This window comes from Aquila chrysaetos, chromosome 13 (assembly GCF_900496995.4).
Source record: "Aquila chrysaetos chrysaetos chromosome 13, bAquChr1.4, whole genome shotgun sequence".
Taxonomy (NCBI): Eukaryota; Metazoa; Chordata; class Aves; order Accipitriformes; family Accipitridae; genus Aquila; species Aquila chrysaetos.
In genome coordinates this window covers 633,085-652,626 of record NC_044016.1, presented here as the reverse complement: position 1 = coordinate 652,626, position 19,542 = coordinate 633,085, and the positions used below count along the sequence as shown (strand labels likewise).

The 19,542-nt window shown below is 50.5% G+C and overlaps 1 protein-coding gene across 8 annotated transcripts in view; it reads left to right on the top strand.

Annotated features, from left to right (window-relative positions):
• TTBK1 (tau tubulin kinase 1) overlaps window positions 1–10,784 on the top strand; it is a 121,006-nt gene extending 110,222 nt beyond the window's left edge. For all 8 annotated transcript variants that reach the window (XM_030034863.2, XM_030034862.2, XM_030034861.2 and 5 more), the window contains 2 exons: window positions 61–1,655; window positions 2,794–10,784. In XM_030034863.2, coding sequence (XP_029890723.1) covers window positions 61–1,655; window positions 2,794–3,220 — 2,022 coding nt within the window. In that variant the 3' untranslated portion in view covers window positions 3,221–10,784. The remainder of the gene's footprint in view (window positions 1–60; window positions 1,656–2,793) is intronic.
• The last annotated feature ends 8,758 nt before the right edge of the window (window positions 10,785–19,542 follow it).

The window sequence follows — 19,542 nt, the reverse complement described above, 5'->3', positions numbered from 1 at the left end:
TGTGTCAATGCTATGTCTGAACACTAACCCTTTTCTTTTGTCACATCTGTCTTCTTGCAGGCATATATACTGAAGTCATTTGAAATGAATGGTCTGCCCAAGGCGGTGCCTTTAAGTTTGCCTTATCAAGACTTCAGAAAAGATGTGTCAGACTACTGGGAAAAGCCTAAGGTATCCCAGCGGATAAAGAAAGTTGATTTCTCAAATGTTGTCTTGACTGCTCCTTGCAAACCTCTGGAGTCTTATCTGGAAATGAATGGAAAAGAGGAGGAGGAAGAAGACGAGGAAGAGGACGAGGAGGAGGAAGATGAGGAGGAGGAGGCAGAGGAGGAAGGGGATGAGATTGACATGCACAGCGGTTCCAGCAGCGACCTGAGTCAAAAAAGCACAGAGCGCAGCCAGGAGTGCGCACCATCCACGCTCCTGGCTGATGACCAGAAGGGATCCAAGGGTCGAGCGTCCACTGCTGATGGGGACCTGGAGCTGGAGGAAGGCTCAAAAACACTAGTGCTGTTTTCACCAGGTGATCTGAAAAAGTCCCCGGTGACCACAGACTTGGCTCCAGAAGTTGATCTGGGCACTCTTGCTGCACTGACACCTCAGAGCGAGCGGCCACAGCCTATGGGTAGCCAACTGGATGTATCCGAGCCAGGGACCCTGTCCTCAGTCCTTAAATCTGAACCAAAGCCTCCCGTGGCAGTGGCTACAGCTTCCTCCCCCTTTACCAAAGTTGAGCGCACATTTGTTCATATTGCTGAAAAGACCCACTTAAATGTCATGTCTTCCAGCGGCCAGCTGATGAGGCATGAGGAATACTGCCCTCCAGGCCAGTTTGAGGAGGTCATTGTCGAAGAAGAGCTGGAGGACAACCTGGCGCTGGTAGAGAATGGAAGCATACATTCGGGGCTAGAAGGGGCAGAGACAGAGAGCTGCGCGCTTTCGGCAAATCCCATTGAAACCACCTCAGAGACAGTGGGGGAGCAGCTGGCCCTTCCCAACGGCGTAGCGAAGCCTCCCGAGGACAAGCCGGAGCTCTCCGACAAAGTGGCACTCTCACTGGATTTGGAAGAGCCTGGCAAGGTGGTTACGAGGGAGCCCGACCTTGAGAAGTCAGCGGCGGTGGGAGAACACCTTAAGCGAGCAGAGACCCTCCTCGACACGCTGCAGCAGGGCCCCAGGAGACCTCTGAGCTCCAGGTATAGAAGTCGGATACCCATCTTGTTCTCCGAGGAGGACACCGGCTCAGACCTTTCAACTTCACTCTCGGCCAAAGAGAGGCTTTATAAGAGGGCAAAGCAACCCGACTTGGCTCGCCTAGTGATGGAGAAGAGGCAAAACCGCCTCCTTCGGCTGGCCTCGGGGGCTTCCTCCTCAGCGTCCTCCAGCGATGAGAGGCGGCGGGCCTCGGAAACGCTCTCGGCCACTGGTTCTGAGGAGGACACCCACGACTCTGACGACTCCATCCCAAGGAAGGCAGGGAAGGAGAAGGCCGCCCTCCTGGGGAAGGAAGAGCGACCCATAAGCACAAAGAGCAGAATTCCTCGGCCCATCACGCCAGTGAAAACACCAGTAGAGGCAGCAAAGTCTGAGAGCTCCATGGCCGTCGCCATGGCAGTGCTATGTAGCTCCCCGCAGGACGCGGCTGTTGCCTACAGGTAAGACCAAAACGGTGAGCAATGCAAAATGTTGGACTTGTTGAGGAGGCGCAGCCAGGGCTTTGCTCTCCTCCCACTGCTTTACCCTTCACTTGGCTTGAATGTGTGGGCCATCCCCGTTTCCTAGTCATTTCAGCGCACCAGTGTGTGAAATTCCCACCTCTCCATCTTTTTTGGCTCAGTCTGGCCAAAGGGCCAAGCCCCTCTTCACTTGCCCTAGCTTTGAAGCCTTCTTCCTTTCCACGAGCTCTTTCATTTGGTCTGATCCTGCTAACAGCAGATCCCTCCAGTGTTGAGCTCTCAGTTTTGCAGCCTGCTTGGCACGGCTGTGACTCTGCAGGGAGACCCGGCCTGGCTATTGCAATTAGAGCTGCAAGGGCTGTGAGGTTGCCAGTTGTGATTGCCTCAGGAGTTGGCCACCATGCCAAGAGCTGGAGAGAGGGAGGTGCACACGCATGGGCTTTGGCAGTGACCTGGAACACCGTGGACCACCTCCATGTGGTCTGAATTCCCTACACATCCCTGTGCCTTGATTTTTTTGGAGGTACCTGACTCTCTTATCAAATAAGCACAGAGATGTAAGTGGAGGTGGACCCTCTGAATTCACCGGTGTTTGGCTTTTCTGCCTGGCCTTGGGGCTGGAGGTCTAGCCCAGGAGCAGAGCTGCTGCTGTGGCTTTGCCACAGGTCCAGCAAATTCTGCTTTTTCAGAGACGTGGGGTGAGAGGAGGGGATCCCTATGGGTTGGTTTATCTTCCAGCACAGTTGCCGTCAGAGGCCAACTGGTGCAATCCAGCTCATGCGCACGTTCCCAGATTGTATCTCCTGCCTTGAAAAAGGTTGCTGCGTCCATCTTGCATGTTAGGAAGAGTCCCAGATACATGCTATCGGCCAAACCATGCCTGCGTGTTGTCCCAGAGGGTGCTGGAGGATCAGGGCAAACACTTAGTGGTTAACGGCATCAAGAGTTACAGGATGGTGTTCAAACCAGTGTCCCGTCTTGTTCACAACATGGCTCCTGTCATCCTGGTGCTGGAGACTCCTTGTAATTGCCCAGCAACATGCATGCCAAACTTGCCAGGAGCCTGGAGCCCCTTGCAGAAGTTCCCCTTCATCCTCCCTCTTCTCTTCCCCTGCAGGCTTCAGGCACAGAGACCAGCTGGAAGCGTCCCAAACGAGTGCCGAGCAACGCAGATACAAAGTCGGCTTCCTCTTTCGCCGAGCTCCACTTCTTTTCCTCCACGGAGCAGCTCGCGGAGGTCCAGCTGTGCATCCCCTCGGAGCCCTGTCCTTCCTTCAAGAAACCCCAGTGCTTCCCCAAGAAGCCAGCTGCCGCCTCGGAGGGAAAGTCCTTCTCCCTGCCGACAGCATAAGCCAGGGACTGCTCTTCAGCGAGTTCCTCCTTCTCCCCGACCTCAGCCCCCAGCTCCGGCCCCGGGGCCGACAGGAGAATCCCTGCCCTCTCCTGGTGTGGCCAAAAAACGACAAAGAGGAAAAACCCAGACTCAGAGTCCAGCAACCAAAGGAAAGCAGGTGTCCCTGGAAAGTAAGGCAGCTGCCAGATAATGATCTTCTTCTGCCAGCCCGACAGACTGGGTAACTTCTGCATATAGTATACACTTGAGATGCTGCAGCACAGCCTTCCATGCTGGACCCACGAGTGTATAGCAGTAGCTGTACTTCAATGCTTCACTCACTCTCACCCCACACCGTCGCAAATCAGCTCCCACGGGCCTGAGAGCCTCTGAGCCACGGAGCCTTCTTCAAGGGAGACATCCAGCCCGCAGCTCACGCTTGCTAATGCACAGCACCAAGCAGCGACCCAGGCAGCCTGCCTAGTGCCTGACCCTCCTCCCTCCCCAGGCATTCCCCTCTCTCTGTTAGCAATACCAGCCGCCAACACCGACCCTGGCTTTGGAAAAAGGAGCGGAGGTGACGAGGGCAAGGCCTGCTGGAGAGGAAGGCTCCTGTCCCGCAGGCAGCTCCCTCCTGTCTCCGTGCCGGGAAAAACGCCAGCCTTGGCCGCCACCATCTACCTGAGTGTTGGCTCGCCTCCTGCCACCTGTGTTAGCAAGGGATTGTCACCAGCTTAGCCAAGAGGGATGGATGCGTCCTTGTGTGCCGAGATAAGAGCAGGGGCAGGGTGGAGGGGGCTTTTCTCTTCTTTCCAGAGATGCCTCTGCAGGTGGGAATGGGAGACAGGCGGGTCTTGCTGGATGCTCCTACCTGCTCCGGTGTGGCCCACGGAGGAGGCCGTCTGGCATTGCTGCTCGGCGACGCTGCTGCTGTTTCGGCAGACGCCTGTGCGGTGGGTATTTAGATGGAAGTAGGGATGTATTAGCTTGCTGGGAAGTCAAGAGCCCTTGCTAACTGGTGTAGAAGGGAGCACACTGCAGCCGCTTCTGTCTCAAATACCAAACTGTGATCTGTGGAGACCACATCTCCCAACACGGGTGGTTCCTCTTGACCCGAGTGTGGTTGGTGCCACAGACCTGTAGTCCACCAAACACAGCTCCATCCTGAAGATGTGAATAGTCACTGGATGCCTTTAGCTTGGGTGCCCCTTGCACCTAAATTCCTTGTGCTTTATTGTCACGCTCTTGGTGTTTGTGAATTTTGGCACTGTGGTTGAAAGTTCCCATACACGGCAGGGTGGGAAATTATTAGCCTGTAGTATACTCAAAAGCTGCTGCTTTGCGAGGAGAGGTTTGCTGGCACGCCGTGGGTACCTTGCGCATTTCTATCCGAGAGTACAGTGGGTTGAGTTGCAGAGGCAGGGTTTATGTCTTTCTCAGTGCTCAGCTCTTCCACACGTTGCGTGAGAACTAACAATGTGAACATAAAAGCAAGTAATATTATCAGAGCAGAAGCTTAGCGCTCAGCTAGAACTAAACCAACCAACTTTTTAGCCCCCAGACTAATTAGGAGGGTTTGAAAATGAAAGCCAGGAGGACTGATATCCATCTGGGCTTGATGAGATCTTGAAGTGGTCACAAAATTCTCCCCGCACCTCACAGGGGGAAACACTCCAGACCCAAATACTTGGGGCTTCACACCATTGTCATGCCTAAAAGAGGCTTTGCATGAGGCAGAACAGAAATATGGCTGCTCTGTACACCCATTCCCACAGCTGCAACTAGCTGCAAATATTTACTATTTGCAGACAACAAAGCTTGATAGAGGAATCTGGGCAGTGATAACTTTGATTCATTTGAACATAGATACAGTCACACTGATGGCCATCGAGTCCGAGTAATCCTGAAGTTGTTCACATCTACAGGAACTGTTCTGGAAAGGAGCATGAGAGCTGTGACGGGGTAGCTGGGAGAAAAGGGTACTCCTTGGACATCTGAACAGGGAAATGTCTAGAAATAGGTGACAGGAATTGCCTCTTTATATGACAGTCTCAGTGTTATCAATGCTAAGAATTTATTTCATTTAGCTCAAAGTGCTGTTTTCCATTGACGTCGTTCACCCTGGTAGAGTAAGAAGCACAGCTTCTAGTCTAAAAACATGCCCTCATCTTTGCAGAGAAGCATTGGGACCTCCAAGGTCAGGTTGTGGTTTGATGGACTGAGCTGATGTTGCCACCAAAAGCAGTGGTCCCTCCAAGTTCCAGCTGCTTCGTTGCACTATCCCACCCCCTTACGCTGGGGCAGCTATTTGGCGAAGCGGCTGGAAATGCTGATCCAGCATGACACCAAGCACTCTGGTTTGCTGGTTTGGTTTTCATCTGGTTCAGTTCATCAGTCTGGTTCAGCATCTGGTCACACAACAGAAGTGGGGAAAGGAGAGGACAGAGAGTGTGACCACTTCTTCTGGTGGCACTATAACTTCATGTGAGTTTGAATTGTGGGTCAAACTACAATCTAAATATGCCCTGCATGTTTAGAAACTAGAAAACAGAATAAACCCAAGAAATAAATTCCAGAAATATAAACCGTAATGGCACTCCTATTAATCCGTCGGGGGAACCATTCATTTTAGAGTGCTCAGATGGTAAGACTTTGTCGTGAAGCCTTTACCAGATGCTCCATCCAGGTCTTAGATGCACATGCCAAAAATGACATTGAAAGAGCTTGGAAAGAGGGCTACAGGACTATTAACAGGGTTAGCAAACCTGCCTTATCATGGGAGGCCAATAAAGCACAATCAATGTATTTATTCAAGAGAAAGTTTAGAGGAGAGTTTTCCATGGCCCAGGTATACCCATGTCAGGAAGGAAGCTCCAAGGCAGAGATCTTCCATCTAGCACATGAAAACAGGGAAGACGGAGTAGCCGAGAACGGCAGATGAAGAAATCAGGCAGGCTTTTAGTTGCGAAGCGACTGTCCAGTGAAATCTTTCACAGGAATGTGTGGACTTTTTCTTATTAAAAGGTTTTCTGAGAAACCTAGCTGTCTTCTAAGAGGTCTTCCTACCATGACCCAACCACAAGTAGCAGGCAGGATGCTGGTGACACCAAGGTATCCTCTCTCTTTGTGGTGCAGTAGATTCCTGGTCCTGCCAGACAGGTGCCAAAGCTGTCACACGTTGGAGAGCCACCAGACGGGTCCCGCAGGTTTCGGAAAGCCAGTGAAAGATTTCCAGCACAGAAAATAACAAGCCGTTCCCAGTGTCGTTTGACAGGGCTGGGCTGAAGGTGTAGCTGGGTCTACAGAGACCTAGGACTGCCGTGAATTGTCTCTCCTCGTGGTTGTGCTACCAGGCTCCCTGCCCCAGCACAGCCCTGCTTCCCAGCTGTCCCTGGCACGGATGGGAGCAGGAAAGTGCGTCAACAGCGTGGTGCCCCGCAGCCCGGTCATTTTGGATGAGAGTGGGCTACACCATCAGGTGTGATGGCAGTAGAAGTTGGCTGACCGCAGCAATGCTTTCTCCCCAGAAAGCCTGCCCGGGAGCTGCCGGGTGCTGTCACTGAAAGGTTTCCGAGGGTTGTTCTTGCAAGCCCTGACTGTCCAACAGGTTTGGGTCTCTGGACCTTCTCCCCTTCCTAGTGGCAAGTGATGCTGTGATCTTGGCTGGATGTCACATTGCCTCTTTCATGCCTTCACTGAAGTTATTTTTAACAGAAGCTTCGGTGCTGGGCTCTTCCAGTCAAGCGGATATCAAGAATTTGCTAACAAGAGGTGACCCTCAGAGCTGTGTTTCGCTGGCAGAGCCGGTCACAGGGTGCTGCCTGGCCCAGGCACGCTCGTAAGCCCCCATGTTAGCAGCCCACGTGCTGCAGGAGGTGATGGTTGATCCCTCTTTCAGGTGTCAGCAGAGGGACTCGGAAAAGCCCCTGCCATGCAGGTGCTGCTCTGGATCTCCTCCCTGGCTCCGCTTCTCAAGGTTTTGCCCTTTAGTTGCTCAGTGGTGAGCGTGACCTCAGGGTTCTCCTGTCACTGGGGTGCTCAGCACACCCTGGTTGCAGGAGTTTCCATTCCTCTTGTGTGTCTCTCTGGAGGGATTTTCTGGCAGGCAGGTAGACCAGCAGTGATGCTGTCTGCTAGCGTTACTGTGAAAACACCTCTGCCAAAGGGTCAACAACTCCTCTGTGCCCTCTCGTCCTCTCTTCTTCCTCCAGGGAGGCTGGAAGGGCACCTGCCATAGCCGGAGCAAATATGGGAGATCATGTCTGGGGGCAGGAAGGGATGAGGCCTGTGATGTTAGGGAGAAGTTAGGTGGTTAAGGGATGCCAGACAATCCAGTCTGGCATCGTAGGACATGGTGGGCTGTCCCATCCCAGAAGGACGGCAGAGGCAAGACCCTGCTGTTCTCTGCCATGAAACATGGTGTGCAAGTCAAGCCTCAAGGACACGTAGGGCTGCTCAAACACTGCTGGTGGTGTGCGGCTGCTTCCTTGCTTCACTGCAAAGAAGAGAAGATCGAGCTGACCAGAGCAGAGGAAACGGCTAGGAAGAATAAGGAAAACTGTTTGGGGTCGGGGGAGGAGAAGCAGGCTTCCCAGCAGTTTCCCATTTTTGCGGGAATTTCGGGGAACAGCCTGACACTATGTGGTTTCCCATCGGTGTCTTTGCTGCAGGGTCTGTCCTGGCCGGCTGCAGATGGTTGTGCCCGTGTGTGTTTTGAGGGACAGGCTGCCACCGTGCTTGCATCAGTGCGTGCGTGTGCTTGGGTGGCAAGAACCGATAGGACTTGTTCAGGGGAGCGTTTTGGGGTCCTGTGTGTATTGGGACCATAAGTGTCTTTGGGAGCGCCTGGTATCATACGATAAAGCAAACGCTCTGCTGAGAGTTTCACTTTGCTGGGGTCTGCAAAGGTCCCGCCTGCTTTCTTAGCTGCCAGCTGAGAAGATGGCACGCTGGCTGGTAAAAATGAGTCAACGGCTGCTGTCTGGCCAGGAGATGTTTGCAAAGAAACAGGGATACAGGGAGGATGTGCCAAGTGGCAAATCTGAAAGACAGTTCTCAGCGCTAAGCTAGTGTGACGACAGGTTATATGAGCAGAGGGAGCAAAAGGACCGATGGCGAATCAGATTAATGCTGTGGAGGGGCTTGGACACATGGATGGAGCTGCTTAACTGACCCGGCTGGTTGGCAGCACAAACACTTCTGCTTGTCTTGGTGCAAAAGGTGTTTTGGTAGCAGACCTCTCTGAGTCAGTTGTGCTTGGAATCTGTGAGAGGCAGGAGACTTTGCTTGCCCTTTCTAAGTAAAGAATATTATAATATATATATTATTATAACAATATAATATAAGTAGTGCCCATTATATATAGTGGCTAAAGGTTGAAAAGGATCCTGCTACCTTCAAAGAAGTGCCCTGACGCTATGTGACTTCTGATGTGTGCAGGACTGACTGCTGTGTGCGGTGGATGTGGATGGAGGAACAGGGTACCACTCTACCAAAGCGCATGTGAGCTATGAGGCTCCACTCGCCTGAGCATGAACCGGGGGCAAAACACCCCAGCTTGGATGGTTGGCAGCCGTCATGCTTGCCATCAGAGTTGTAGTAACTGGTGGGCTGCCACACATCTTTGTGTGGCATGGATCGGGGTCTGGAGAGTCCCTGCTCACATAGCTGCCCTTGACTAACACAAGCATGGTTTGTTTGCTCATGAAACGCTTCAATCCAAAGCAAGTTGTGTTGGGGCAAGAAAATCCTTGATGTTTCTCCTTTCCAACATGGAGGTATTTTCTCAGTGTAGATCCTCTGTAAGAAGATGGCTAAGTATCTATTGATAGCCTGACCAGCTCCAGTAGCAGCTCGATGGTCCCTTAGCACACTTCTTCTCTGTATAGTTTACTGACCCATGGCATGATCCCACCACTATTCCATGTGCACAGACACCGATGCCCACCTACGGCCTTGCCCCACACATCAATCAACTGCAGTTATATTAACCTTGTGAACACAGTAAAAGTCCATGTTGTGGACATGAGTTTGGTTTCAAATGCATTTCTTCCGGCTTAACTGAAACATGCCTGTGCTGCAGCAGCGCTAGGCTGGTTTCACAAAGCACACGGGGACCGCTTGGGAATTTGCAACCACCTTCGATTCCATCTGTTTGCCAGCTACTCCGACATCTGCACACAAGGGAGAGAGCTTGGGCTCCTGTCCAGGCCCTTTCCTCTTGCGGTGCGTGCCTGTACCACTGATACTGGGTGGGTGTCCATGGGCTCCCAAGGTCCTCTACAAAACCCTGAATGGTTCTTTTGCTCTTCCTCAGCCTGTTGCTGCGCTCTGCGGGGCTGGGACCATGCTGATAGTAACGGCAGAGCCAGCTGACGTTAAGACAGGTTGGCAGAATCTCCATGAGCATTGGGGTTGGTATCTTTGTGAGGCCAGAGAATAGCCCTGGTTGCAGGCTGTGGTGAGCTGTGATCCCAAGTAGAGCCAGAATCCCATGGAACGACAGTGATTGGTACCCCATAACTCTCCAGTCCCCTCATGCCTAATATACCTCCTCTAGCAAATCTTGTCTCCAAAGTCACTGTGTACTCCCTGCGGGTCAGTCCCTCTCTGGGGGGCTTGAAGCCCTCCTGGATTTCTGCAAAGCTTGGGGCAGATTTGGCCGCCAACCTATGCAGCAGGCCCTGCACCATGCAGGCTGGTGCTCTGGGTTATAAGGAGGAACATTATCCCTTTTATTTCTGGAGCTGCAAATGTCTGGAAAGCAGGTTTGAAGTACGCATTGATGCCCTCTGTGCTAAAAGGAGGAAGGGAGCTACCACAGCAAATCCAGATGTGGGTTCCTGGTATGGACCAAGGTGAGAACTCCTCCTGCTCTTAGCTCCTAAATCAGAGGGGGCTGCAGGGGGCAGATCTCTGCTTTGGCGAGGGTACTGCTGGTCTAGTATCAGCACGGGGCTTGCCAGTAGCTGCTCTGCCTCTGGTTTGCCTCGTATTGCCTCCGAGCGCAAGGAGGTCCGACGCAAGGTCGCTGGAGGAGGCAGGGGCTGACGTTTACTCAGCACTTTGGGTAAATGGCTGCCGGGGTGCAAGGCAGAGGCTCTCGGACCATCGCCTGCGGATGGTGTGATGAGCTCTGCAGGACGTGGGGGTTTAGGCGAGGAGTCCAGGTGTAACAGTGTGCGTGAAAACCAGTGTCAGCGACACCGCTGTGCTATGGGACCTGGGCTGCTTCTTCTCCGGACAGGAATTGGAGCTGGAAACGCAGATAATTTTGTATATCTCCTTTTAACACGATAGCATGTGACTCTACACTCGGACATTGTATCTGGCACACCTACGTTGTTTTCCTTTGCCTCTGGCACAGTCTGACAAAGTCTTTTGGCCTGGAGACAGGACTTCTGCTCCTTGGTACTGCCTGCCTGGAAATGCGACTGGGTCCCAAGGCTAAATCTCTCTACATATCTTCTTTGCATTCTTTAGGAAAGCAGCTGGAGAATGTTTACACACTGCAAACAGAATGTACGACTCCGACCGAGGAACCACAATCCGGTTCAACTGCATGGCAAATTTCTTGGCCATAAAATCTGGCATGCATCACAGAGGCCCTGTCTGTGTACAGATCCACCTGGCATTTGTCATAACTTCTTTAAGATCACGTCTTAAAAAAAAATAAATGATGATGCCATTTCTTGTTCATATCAGACACAGTTGTCATTAGATTTGTTATTAAAAGGGGATTCTTGATCATGCCATTAAAAGCCTGTCTACCTTTTCATTGCTGTCTTCTCCCATTTATTGGTGTTGCCACACGTGAAGCAGAAATACCACCTGAATTGCTGGCAAGGGACCTTGGCTATGATTGTGCTTGGGTTTCATTCCAGCTGTGTGGCAGCTGTGGCCCCCGTTCCTTCTCTGAAACCTCCTGCAAAGCTGTGCCCCAGGTTCCCATAAAATCTCCCCACAAGGTACATTATTTTTTCCTACATCGTGACAACTCAGCTGGCTGCGACCAATCCCAAAACACATACTGGCAAGAACCAGGAGCGTTCCCTTGTTTCAATATGAGCATCGAGGATGCGGCTCCTGCCTTGTGGATGTAAACAGGTACGCAAAAGCTCAGAGTTGTCCGATTTGCTGGCAGCCTTTCCCTATACCACAGTGGTAATGCTGGCTCTTTCTTCTCCTGCAGCTTGTGATTCATGCAAGCAGGTGAGTTCAGAGGGACAGCTTGGAAGAATGCACCAGAGCGGGGCTGTTGGTTTTCATGCAAGTGTTTCTGCACCATGAATTTTGTTCACAACCACACTGCAGGCAGGAGGCTCAGCTATCCACTTCCAAAACAGCATCTGTCAGAGAGCAAAGCCTGCTTTTTCTTACAAAAAAAAAAAGATGCTTTTAGGGTAGAAGCCTAGATGCCACAGCTGAGTAACATTTGTGCAGTGGTTTGCGGGACCCACGCCTGGCTGGTCCAGGCAGTCCATCTGGGACCTGCCTGAGGGATCTTCGCTGAACTCCAGAGCTGGCCGGGGTCAGTGTTTTGCACGACTGGACTCTTGCTCTTCTGCTTCATAAGGTCTTCCCAATTTGAGCACCACGGGGATCATTACAATATTTCACCGATCCCATCTGTACTCTGTGCTGAGACCAGCCATCTGGGGCTGCAATTGGACCTGCACATTAATATGCTGGAAGTGGAGCAGAAGCAAACCAGTAACTTGGCACGGTTTGACTTAATACGCTCTGACAGTCTGACATTTAAGCTGAGGACAGGGCCTACAACAGTCATTTCACCACGTGCAAGTTGCCTAGTGGCTCTCGGGTGCAGACCACATCCAGGTATGGGGAGTACAGGTTTTTACCTGCGTTTGGGAAGGGGTGGTGGAAGAGGGAACAGGGCAGCTATGAAGTGCGGCGATGAAAGAGGCACTCAGGATGACAACAAGATGATTCCGAAGCAATGGCAAAAAGACTTCTTTATTGTCTCTTACAGCATACTTACATATTACTAAAACAGGAGCACATATCTGGCTCGGCTGGGATGTTTGCCAGTCCTCAGAACAGTTAAAGATAAAAACATTCCATAGACATACTCGTGACTGTCTTCAGCCACATCTTCCCAGGCATACACCAGGCCATCCTCCAACCTGACCTTGTAAAACTAGTTCTTCAAAGGCTCGGCAAACATGCAGCACAACAAATTCTAACGTTCACTCTTGAAAACAAATGCCAGGTGTTCCGAGCTGCTCCCACAATGAAGGATCATCTTCATCAATTGGTAAGTTCATAGCCCTTTGCCACCTTCACTTGAGCACCTTTACCGAGCACTTTGCAGGCAGGATTGGACACAGCTCACAAGCAGAGAACCGTCCTTTGTAGCCTGATGCAGGTAGTACAGGGCTCAAACACGTTGCTTGGCTAAACATTCTTAAACTCACGGCCAGCTTGCAGGCACACAGCAGACGTCTGCTGGCAAGTGGGTGTCAGCCTCTGTTGCTCCCTGAAACAGGCTCATTCTCCTGTTGCTCAGTTGCCATCTCAGTTTCTCTGCTGCTTTTTTTGAGCGTTTTGTCTGCGAGTCCTTGTGCTGCTCAGTGTCAGCATCTCAACAATTTTACTTTTGCTTTTGTTTTTAGTTCTCCCCTCTGGCATTGCTTTAGCTCACGGACTCTCTCACAACGGTCTTTCCCACAACCTAGAGATATTCTTGTGAAACTCGAACCAGGGTTTGGCATCAAATCTGGTCCTTAACTCCCAGAAGCCTGAACCCTGGTCTGAGGGTTTTGAGTTGAGCCAGCAAAATAAGAGCTAAGACACCAGTAAACACAAAGGCATTTATGCATCCTGTCCCCACGGAATGGGACATGAACCCAGCTTGATGTTACAACCATCTTTTGAGTTTCCTTTGAGCCACCTTGTGTCTGATTCAGATCACCTTGTGTGTAGCTATGCCCGTATTTCTATGCATGTGAGCCTGTTAAGGTAATCAACACTACTAGCTTTCACACATAGCTTCAGGGACTGGATTTCTCTGCTCAGCTGTGTAAAGTTCCCTTTCTTGTCTTACTAAAGGACATGCATTTACAGCTAACTGGGCCAGAGGTTGAGAGGGATGGCAGTGAAGGGATGGCAGACAGTACGGGAGAGGACACATCCTGGCAATGTCCAAATAATGACCATGTGGCCATTATCCAAGGATTTGGGAAGAAGAAGTAGTAGTAAGATGAATGCCTGGGAGGTTTTCACAAATCCTGCTGGTGAGGTAGGACCCAAATATTCCTGGATGTAACACCTGGTGGCTGAGATAGCATGGAGGTGATAATTTCCTGCAGGAAGAGGCATTGCTGTTTCACGTGCTAGATTTAGACCAGCTGTAGTGATTCTGTCCTGAGGGTTTTACATTTCAGACTATGTCAAAAGACAGGTTTTAATTCTGAGAACCCACTGTATTGGTGAGTTTGTTGGGATTTAGAGCTGAAGAACATGAACATTGAATCACTTCTAATAGAGGAACAAAAACTATGAGGAGTTCATATTTGGAAGGAAGAGACAAATCACCCCAGGAAGAGCTCCCTAGACAATTATATTTGAACATGACACAAAGGACTTGAGTGCTTTGAAGTGGATCTCTTAGTGCCTTTTCCCTCAGGTGAGCATGCCAACATGAAAAAGACTGTGTACCTCTAGAACAACATCATTGCACCTCAAAAAGAAACAAAAAGAAGGAAACTGAGAGCTGCTAGATAAGCAAGCGTAACAATTAAAGGGTTTATAAAGAGCTTTTCATCCAGCTCACTGTGTGGTGAGGTCTCTCTTTTCATGCTCACTCCCACCAGCATTTTCAAAGGGCTCCCTGGCTTGCAGCCAACTGTCTGCAGTACACCCAAGTCCTGTGAAAATGTCTCTTTAGGTCTCCTCTTGGATCCAGGAGCGTGGCTGGTGTCTGCTCACTGATCTCTGGTGATGCTTCAGGCTCCAGCTGACGGGGGCTCTCCCTCCCTGCCCACGCACCAGCACAGGTCACCCCCAGGCAGGCTCAGCTGCTCTTATGAACGATGCTCCCAGGAAACTGTCTCCCCACAGAGTCCCACTTGGCCATCCCAAAGGCATAAGGAGCGAGCATGAGGCTGACAGCAAGTATCTTGGCAGTTGTGCCATGATTCCCACTTCATTAACACGTATTTTAAAGGACACGATAAATGCAATCCAATTAATAAAGCAGATTTACTCACTGCTACAAAAAGTGAGCAAAGCAAGTCCATCAGCCACTGGTATGGATTGCAGAGATCAAATGTTGCAGAAATAAAGCAAGCAGAGTCAAAAGAAGAATTGGATTTTGCAGAGAACAAATAGTAAAATGATATTCAGCTCCATGAATAAATAAAAGACAGAAAAAAAAAGGGGGGGGGGGGGGGGACAGGCAGGAATCAGTGTGGCCACTAGCCAGCAAAGATGGTTAGGTATTAAAAATAATCTAAATGTGGCTCAAATCACTGATTAAAATAGTGTTTACAAGGCACTAATGCTCCCAGGCAGCAGCAGGAGGAGATGGGGAGGACACGAAATTCAAATTCACTTTGTCCTAATTTCATGACTGTGGTCGAGACTGAAATACCTATTTGAAACATTTGAGTATATGGTAAAATACCTCAGCTAGCATCATTGTGGTCTAACACACCAAACGAGTGCTTTGAGATTTCAGATGATAAAAAAAACTACAAGGTAAGATTATAATCTGTACCAGTCAATGTGATTTTCTGGAAGTTGGCTTTGTCAGGCAAATACGGTGGCTTCCTTTTTTTTTTAACATTGCATAGCTAATCATATACAGTATTTGACTAAACATCCCAGAACACTATTTCCACATTTATACACTGAGCTGCACTGTTCACAGGTGAGAGCTGCCAACCTCCCCCCGAGCCCGAGGACACAACTAAGCCGGTTGGAAGAAAGTAACCCATGGTAATCCCTAAAGGAGCAATGAGGAGCGGCAGAAAGCTTAGTCTTCTTTGGGTACAGCAATCTGACAGGAGAACACCATCAGTTCCTCTCAGCTGTGAAAAATTGGTGAGAGTGAAGAAAAGAAAAAAATATAAGTGCTCCCTTGGAAAGATGTTCCTATGATGACAGATTTTATTCTTTCTCCTATAGCCAAAAGAAAACACAGTTGACTCTAGCACAGAATCTAAATCCACAGAAAGAAACACCAGGATCTAAGAAGTTCTTTAAAGTCCATGTCAGGAACAGGCAGACAAAAGTTAAAGCTGAGCAGCATCAACTGGGAAATTGAGAAATATTTCAGAACTGCCAGCAGGAGGGGGTGCTGGATGGGCTTCATCACCCAGCCCTCGTTGGTAAAATGAGAGGTCCTCTGGAAGGCGAGTTTGTCAGATGCAAGGTGCCGGGTACAGCATTGGCTGAGGCACTCTGCGTTTGTCAAGTGAGAAGGCAAGTGGAGAAAGAAACTAAAACAGGCTGCTCTTACTGGAACAGTTTCAGGAAATACAAAAAGACAGGTTTGTAAGAGTAGGCGATATCTTTTCTTGGACCAGCTGATATAGCTGGAAAAACCAAAGAGGCTTTTGGGCACAGAGATCTTTCTTCTGCAGATCTGACGCAGCCACCCTGAGATATTTCAAGATGAGAAAAGCCCCGTTGCGGACAAGGCAAGCCACGCAAGTGCCTCAGCACTGCCAGGGAAGCTTGCACTGCAAGGAAATGCAGCTCCTGCTTGTTATTCCTGGCCTTGCCTTCATCTACCCTCCAATGTCAGAGGATAGCTATGACGGACTCTCGAAGTGGGGCTCCGGAGTCAGCCAACCCCAAGGACCGCCGACGTGAGAAAGGGTCCGTCAAGCTTGTAGCTTCAAGGAAGCTGCTAAAATGTGTCTGGCTGCAGAGAGCACCTAGAGACCAACAGACGCAGCATCTACACTAGTTTCATTACTTAGGAAAAAAGCTCAGAGACAAAGAAAATAACGCTGCGAGGTTGGGGTGGAGGTGCAGAGCACGACAGCGGCTGAGGAGTTCATCCTACACCAAAAGCAAACCAGCCAAGCCACCCTCCCAGGGCCTGTCCCACAGCTGCCCATGGGGGACGCTGGCTGAAATGGAGCCATTGCTGCAGACCCAGATGTGGCACTGCCACGAATCCTGTAAATGCATGTTCCGACGAAGCCCAGGCAAGTTCGTCTGTGGTGTCAAGAGGCCACCAAGCTCTAATTTCAGCAACAAATGGCAAAAAAAAAAAAAAAAAAAAAGCCTAGCTGCATGAGGTGCAGACCAAAGCAACAACTATCCGCTCAGGTAAGGTTGATGATAGGAAGGAGTCCAGCAAGAGCTGCCATCGGTGAGCACACCTGCGACGGATGGGGTGGGCATGGTGCAGGCAACTCACCATCTTCCCTCTTCAGCCACCGCCTTTGCAACCCCAGTAACCACTTAAGGGGATGTCTCGTGAGCAGGAGGCCACCGAGCTGGTGAAGGCAGGAAGAACATTCTGGAACAGCCAGCATTGCCAAGGAATGGTCATGCGGTTGGCTTGCACCGAAGAGTTCCCTGCAGCCACATTCTCCGACATACCCTCGATGCCACACGCAGGACAGATGGACAGGCAGATCCACAGGGGTTGCAAAGTTTGAATGCGTGGCTCAGAAGATGAGGTGCGAAAAGGGATGAATTAAGGAACTTCAGAAACTTGTGTACTGGGATGAACCAACATAAAGACACAAACTACATGTCAGTGATTACATACATGACATTACACTCAGCAGTTACATACATGACAATATGACCTGTCTGCAGGCATATAAAATTACCTAAAAATAAAAATATGTTGGAATTTTAACCCAAAGCATAGCTGTAAATTGAAAGCTGTCAAAAGCATCCAGTTTGGGACAATGCATCTAATAGGAAGAGTTACAAAAACTGTATCCACAAACAAGGAATAGGTTGGAGGCAAGAAAACCATCTGGAAAGTAATACTAGATAAACGCCCTGTTCCTACACTCTTTCCCAGGCTTCTTGCTAGTGTTGGAGATGGAGCATTGGCTGAGTTTCTTACTGATTTGAGGGGTCAAAGCCTGAGTCAGTTCCTGTATTCCTGAAACTACAAAGTGCAGAGGATCCCTACCTAAATACAGGGCAGAAAAATCAAAACTGAAGTCACCCAAGGTAGGAGCTAGGGGATGCTTAGGTTTAAAAGAGAAAGTTGGTGGAAGGAAGGTAATTAGCGGAGGAAGGTGATCAGTGCAGGAAGGTGGAGCAGTTCCAGTACTGGGGGTCTAGTACCGTATGCTGAAGGCAGCTCCCCTGGACACTCTGCAGATTTCTTTACTCCTTTTGGGGAGGAACCCATTGGGAATTGCCCGAGAGGAGGAGGGAGGGCAGGACGGAGCTGTGGAGCCACTGGGACGTGATGAGCACACAGCCACGTGGGCAGAGAAACACCAGCAAGGCGAGTGTTAGACCTCGCTTCACCCACTCAGTAATTACCTACAAATCACTCGCAGCATCCAGTCTCCCCATCTCCTCTTTCAGTGGAAGAAAGTGTGTGACTGTGCGTGCTTTCACTCCCACACCTTTACTGTCTGCACAAGCTTTCCAAAAATAGTCTTCCAGCCAGCGCTAAAGCCTGCTCCAAGTTCCCCAAGCAGCACTGAATGACTTTTTGATGCAAAACCCTGGCACTTTATTTAAGATACAGCGTGTCAGGGCCTCACGGGCACTACTGGGTGTTAATTACCCTGCACCTGCCATCCATGCACCTTCTGGCCCAGGACTTCATTTAAGCTCAGGCGTGGGTCTCCCATCCCTGTCCGAGCTGCGTTAGATGTGTCCCTATCTCCAGCCCTGGCTGCTGCATGGACCATGGACCTGCCTTGTAGCTGTGTCTCCAGCCCCTTCTCCTGCTCCGGACCGGGCTCTCCGCGGGGACCCTGGTCCTGGTCTGTCCCCTCGCTGTGTCTGGGGCTGTTGATGGACCCTGTCCCCCCCCTTGGCTCTACCAGCCGTGCTGAGACCCCACGGGTCTGTGCCCCGTTGGGGAGGGCATGGCCAGCGCTGGGGCTCCTGGCTCATCCCCTCCTCGTGCTGCTCCTTGAACCAGCACGTGTGTGTCTTGAGCTCCCTGGCAACGTTTTACTTCACACGGGATTGATTATCCTCTGCAGGTGACAGCGGTTCAGTCAGATGGTATCTCACCCCAGAAAACATTTGATCCTGGCTGGACTTCCCATTCCTGCTGTGTCTTTCTTTCCCTGGCTGAAGGAGTAGTTGGGGTTTGCCCTTCCCTCACACAGCCTAATAATTTGGGCTGAATCTCTGCCCTGCTACAGCTTCCCAACAGCACTGGTGAGATGAAAACGTAAAGAAAATAGTTCCAGAAGATGACTGCAGGAAGGGGCACAGGACAGGTCTCAGGGTCTGGCTGGGAGCAGACAGGATGCCAGCGCTGGCTGTGGACCCACGATCACACGTGGCAGAAGACATGGAAGTGGCTGTCGTTGTTTCTCATTAAAGCAGGATGAACGTTCACGTTTCTGATAGGCAAGAAAAGAAGCTTTGACCAGAACCAGTTGCATTTGGACACACCGCTGCAGTATGGGGCACCTTAGATTGACGCTGCAGGCATCTTCAGCTGATTTTGGCCAACTTTGTAGGACCTCACTGTCCAAACAGCTTTTGCACTTAATAGAAAAAAAAGGAGACTCCCTGTCTGTGGCTCATCTCCGTCCTGCAGGCATCCCAGCCTGCAGTGAGCTGCAGTTAGATGGGGACAGCTCTGCCCTCTGCGAGCAAGGCTAGTCTGGCTCTTCGGCTCTGGTGGACACGTATTTTCATGGCAGTCAGGCATAACTCGGAGGGGAGGGAGGATTTCAGGATCTGCAGCTTTCCCATAGGAGAAAATTACTATTTAAGCACCAACCTGCAGCAACTGATCAGATCTCCAGCTACCCTGCAGCGGTTGGGATACCCATGGGGTGGCTCTAATTGCTAAAGGAGCAAATCAACTCCCTCACTACTTTCACCATCCAGCCTAATACAGCTCCACGCAAGGTGTTACGAAATTACCGCTTGAAACAGAGAAGCCAGCACATTAGCGACTGAGTCATTTAAAGTTGGCATCCACGACAAGGAGAAGAAAGAAAGGTTGCGAAAGAAAATTGTACACATGCGAAGCAAAAAGTAAACTCTTCTTTCCAGTTTTACACGTGAAAGCAGCAGCAGAGCAGTCCACCCACTCTCACCGCTGCCGGGAAAGTCCAAGCCATTCGAGCCAGGTCCTGGGTCTAATTAACCAGGTGGTAGGGCATAGTCAGTCACAGCATTTGCACACATGGTGGTCATTAACTAAATCTGCTGACTGGTTAAATGAGCATGTTTGGGTTAGAGAAATACAGCAATCAAGTGATGCATATTTTAAGCAATTGCAGTATGAACAACAGAGCCCCAGGCATTGCAGAGCAGTGACCCGTAACCTCATTTCTGATGGGGAGGCTGGAGCTGCTTTGCAGTGTAAATATGCAACAGCAT